The sequence below is a fragment of the Meleagris gallopavo genome, chromosome 10 (assembly GCF_000146605.3).
Source record: "Meleagris gallopavo isolate NT-WF06-2002-E0010 breed Aviagen turkey brand Nicholas breeding stock chromosome 10, Turkey_5.1, whole genome shotgun sequence".
Lineage (NCBI taxonomy): Eukaryota > Metazoa > Chordata > Aves > Galliformes > Phasianidae > Meleagris > Meleagris gallopavo.
Genome location: NC_015020.2, coordinates 25,464,831 through 25,468,193, shown reverse-complemented (window position 1 = coordinate 25,468,193; position 3,363 = coordinate 25,464,831). Strand labels below are relative to the sequence as shown.

Here is a 3,363-nt window from a genome sequence, read left to right as displayed (position 1 = left end):
ATTTCTCCCTTTTTGGTAGGTGAACAGTTGGCCAATGGTACAACCTCCTCGGTCCCCACACGCACACCTGCCCATAGCACGCTGCCGTCCTCCCGGGGTATGTACAGTTGTCCTTTAATCGTGATTGAATGGTACATTTCCCCCACCCACCCACCTTCCCCCCTGCCTGCTTCACGTCTCCGTGTGTGGAACATCGCCCCGGTTCTGTTGGAACAGCACTGCTGCTCAGTGTCGTACCGTGTGATTGAATTCTCTCTCTGCCATTATTTTCTCTCCCAGTCCTGTCCCTCTCTCTGCCACCCTCCCTTTGGCTTTCTGCATTTTTTCAGCAGAAACAAGGTAACCAGACCCGGTACCCTGACTCTAGACCCACTGTGGATGTGCTATTTAGAAAACACATTTGTTGTAATGTGTGTGTATATATAAATATATATATATAATGAATATATCAAGAATATTTCTAAATAAAGTTTTACAAAGCAGCCTCCGCTCGCTTTCCTCTCTCCCCCCTCGCACCCATTGGCAATTCAGCTCTATGCCCAGCTGGGAAAAGCTGCCAACAGCCAGCAGATCCCTTGCAAAACCATTTCCCCATCCTGAAAGCAGGAAGGAAGCGGTGGTGTGGAGCAATCCCCCGCATTGGGCGGGCGCCTGGGCACTGCCACCTGCTGTGTGCATGTCCCCAGAGGTCCCCCACTGGTGGCCTTGTCTCTCTTTTGGGGATGGGGCTGCTGGGGACAACGCTGCTGTGCTCAGAGCTGAGCAGTGTTTGGCTAAGGCTCAATAGGCAGTCATAGGCAACGGGGGGTAGTTGTAGGAATTCCTCCTTTATTTTAATTAAAAAAAAATAGAAACAAATGTCAGAGCCTGGTGCACACTAAAAACACTAAAAAACAGTTGAGCTGGTGACATCAGTCCTTTATATATATATATAAAAATAAGTGCATATTTATATATACATAAATATATATCATGAATAGGCAATATTGAAGATGGCATATATACACATATGCATCATTTATAGGCGATGTTGAAGCTGAATACAGCTGCAGCATGCCACCGCCATGCCATGAGCAGGAGGTCAGCACTATTCCCTTCCAACCCTATGACTTTGGCAGCCGCCATCAGGGTGTGCAGAGCCCCAGAGTTGAGGCGTTGGGTGTTATCTGCTGCCAACCTCATCGCTGCTGCACAGATGCTCCAACCCCATCCCCACTCTGTCCCGGATGGAGCTGATAGCTCTCGCACCCTTTATCTCTCCCTCCCACATCCTATTCTGCTCCCTGCCCAGGACAAGTTTCCCTCTTCCTCCCCCTTCGTGCAGCCCTTGCACGCACCCAAGGTGAGGGTTTATAAGCACTCCCTGTATGTTTACACTGAATATACAGCTCTGTGGAATGTCTGGGAAGGAGTGATGCCACTCATTCACTGTGTCACTCCTGATGCTCCCACTCCCAGTGGAAAATTCAATTTATCTTTCACCATTTGTTAGTTTTATTTGTTTACAATGGTGTTTCTTTGCAACGGGTGATGAACACTTCCCTGGCCCCAAATATTTTCTGTATTTGGGAAAAGCCCCTTAGGGCCAACCCTTGCACAGAGGACAACAGCCTGGGTGCTATGGGTGGCTCTGGCCCTCAGACAAACCTGGGTTCACCACCGTTGGTGTTGGACGGAGCCAACTGGTTATGGACATTATCTTCAGAAGTGACGGGGATTTTGATCCATCTCTTACTGCAGGAAATTTTTTGGCGAATCATAGGATGGCATTGAAAGATGCTTTGTTCATTCACCTTTCTCCTGTGCCCCTGGTCACACGAAGGCTTCCAGGGGCAGAAAATCCCCATGTCACGTTGTGCTTCTGCGGTGGCTGTGGCACAGATGAAATTAGGAAGGAGGGGAAGTGGCATTTAGATAAAATTGAATTAAAACTATAAGAAAAGAGAAGGTGGGAGGAGCGTGTGTTTAGAGCCAGCAAAACAAGAAACAAAAAAGCAAAATCACCCCAAATTTGAGCAGCTTTCATTGTCCAGCCTCATTATCTGGCTTTAATTACAACCTCTTAGGGAAAGCCACGCTCCAGGGCAGCCAAGACTGGGAAAAAAAAGCAAGTACCTGCATTACTCAGTGCCTTCCCACATTATCAAATTAAAATATGCTCACGGAACAACAGGCCCCAAATATTCCCACCCATGCAGGCGATGGGAAAGCTTCACCTTCATTATTAGCGGCCATCGACAACTGGGAGCAGTAATTTATTGCTGGCAGAGCTGCTCCCTGCTCATCCCACGGCTGCCAGGGTTCCCACAAAGCCACACAAAGGCTGCGGGTGCCCAGGGGACAGCATGCTGTCACGGGCAGAGCTGTCCTCCTCCCATCCCTCCCCTGCCTGCCTGGTTCTCCTGCCTCTCCCTTTGCTTCTTACTGCCCGACACCTGAACACCACTTGGGGCTCACTGAGTTGTCACACTCCGGGATAAGGCTCACAGTGATGGCCAGCCCTATTAGGAATGAAGGTGGGGATGCTCCAAAGCACACAGGGCTCCAAGGAGCCTCACGTCAGGGGTCCCGCTGTCATCTTCAGGTTTGTCACCCCTCGGACACATCGATTTTTCCTCTCTCCTCGAGCTATTCTGAGACGCCCCAGTGACCTTTAGGGGAACAATTTACCATTGTGTTTTGGTGAAGCCCGGCCTCTATTTTTACACTCTGTTTTGCTGATGCGGGCAAAGGGAGCGAGACGGGAATCCAGCAGGAAATGGGAGGGAGCGTCTGGAGCGCAGTTCAATCTGCCCCGGCCCTTTGATGTGCCGAGACTGGGGCCGGGCCGGGCCGGGACAGCGGCGGGGATGGGGCTACGAGACCCAGGGGGGCTTCGCTTGTGTCCCTCCCAGCACTCCAGGTGGATCGTGTTAGGGGGGAAGTTTTGTACTCAGGGGGTGGTGAGTCCCTGGCACAGCTGTCCAGAGAGCTGCGGGTGCCCCATCCCTGAAGGTGCACAAGGCCAGGTTGGATGGGACTTGGGCAGCCTGAGGACATCCAGTCCACGGCAGGGTGCTAGGCTGGGGGTGCTTTAAGGTCCGTTCCAACCCAAACCATTCTGCGATTCTGTCACTCAAACTGCGTGAGATGATTCTTGCACGCTACCCTGTACATCCGCAGGTTCCACCTATCTCCTATCCCATCTCCCATCACCCGTCTTCTCACCAGTGTCGATCTCACTCACATACGGAGCTCGATGCCCGCACTTTTGCACGCTCATCCTTCGCTGCCGCCTCCCTGGAGCGGGCTCAGGGCACTCCACGTCGCAGATAAGCGCTGCATCAAAGCTACCGCAGCGCACCCGCTTCCTGCCCGCCGGCG

The 3,363-nt window shown here is 51.9% G+C and overlaps 1 protein-coding gene across 1 annotated transcript in view; it reads left to right on the top strand.

Moving 5' to 3' along the window:
* The first annotated feature begins 2,510 nt into the window (after positions 1-2,510).
* TAL1 (TAL bHLH transcription factor 1, erythroid differentiation factor) overlaps positions 2,511-3,363 on the top strand; it is a 4,872-nt gene continuing 4,019 nt past the window's right edge. Inside the window, exon 1 of the mRNA XM_010716312.1 lies at positions 2,511-2,516. Coding sequence (XP_010714614.1) covers positions 2,511-2,516 — 6 coding nt within the window. The remainder of the gene's footprint in view (positions 2,517-3,363) is intronic.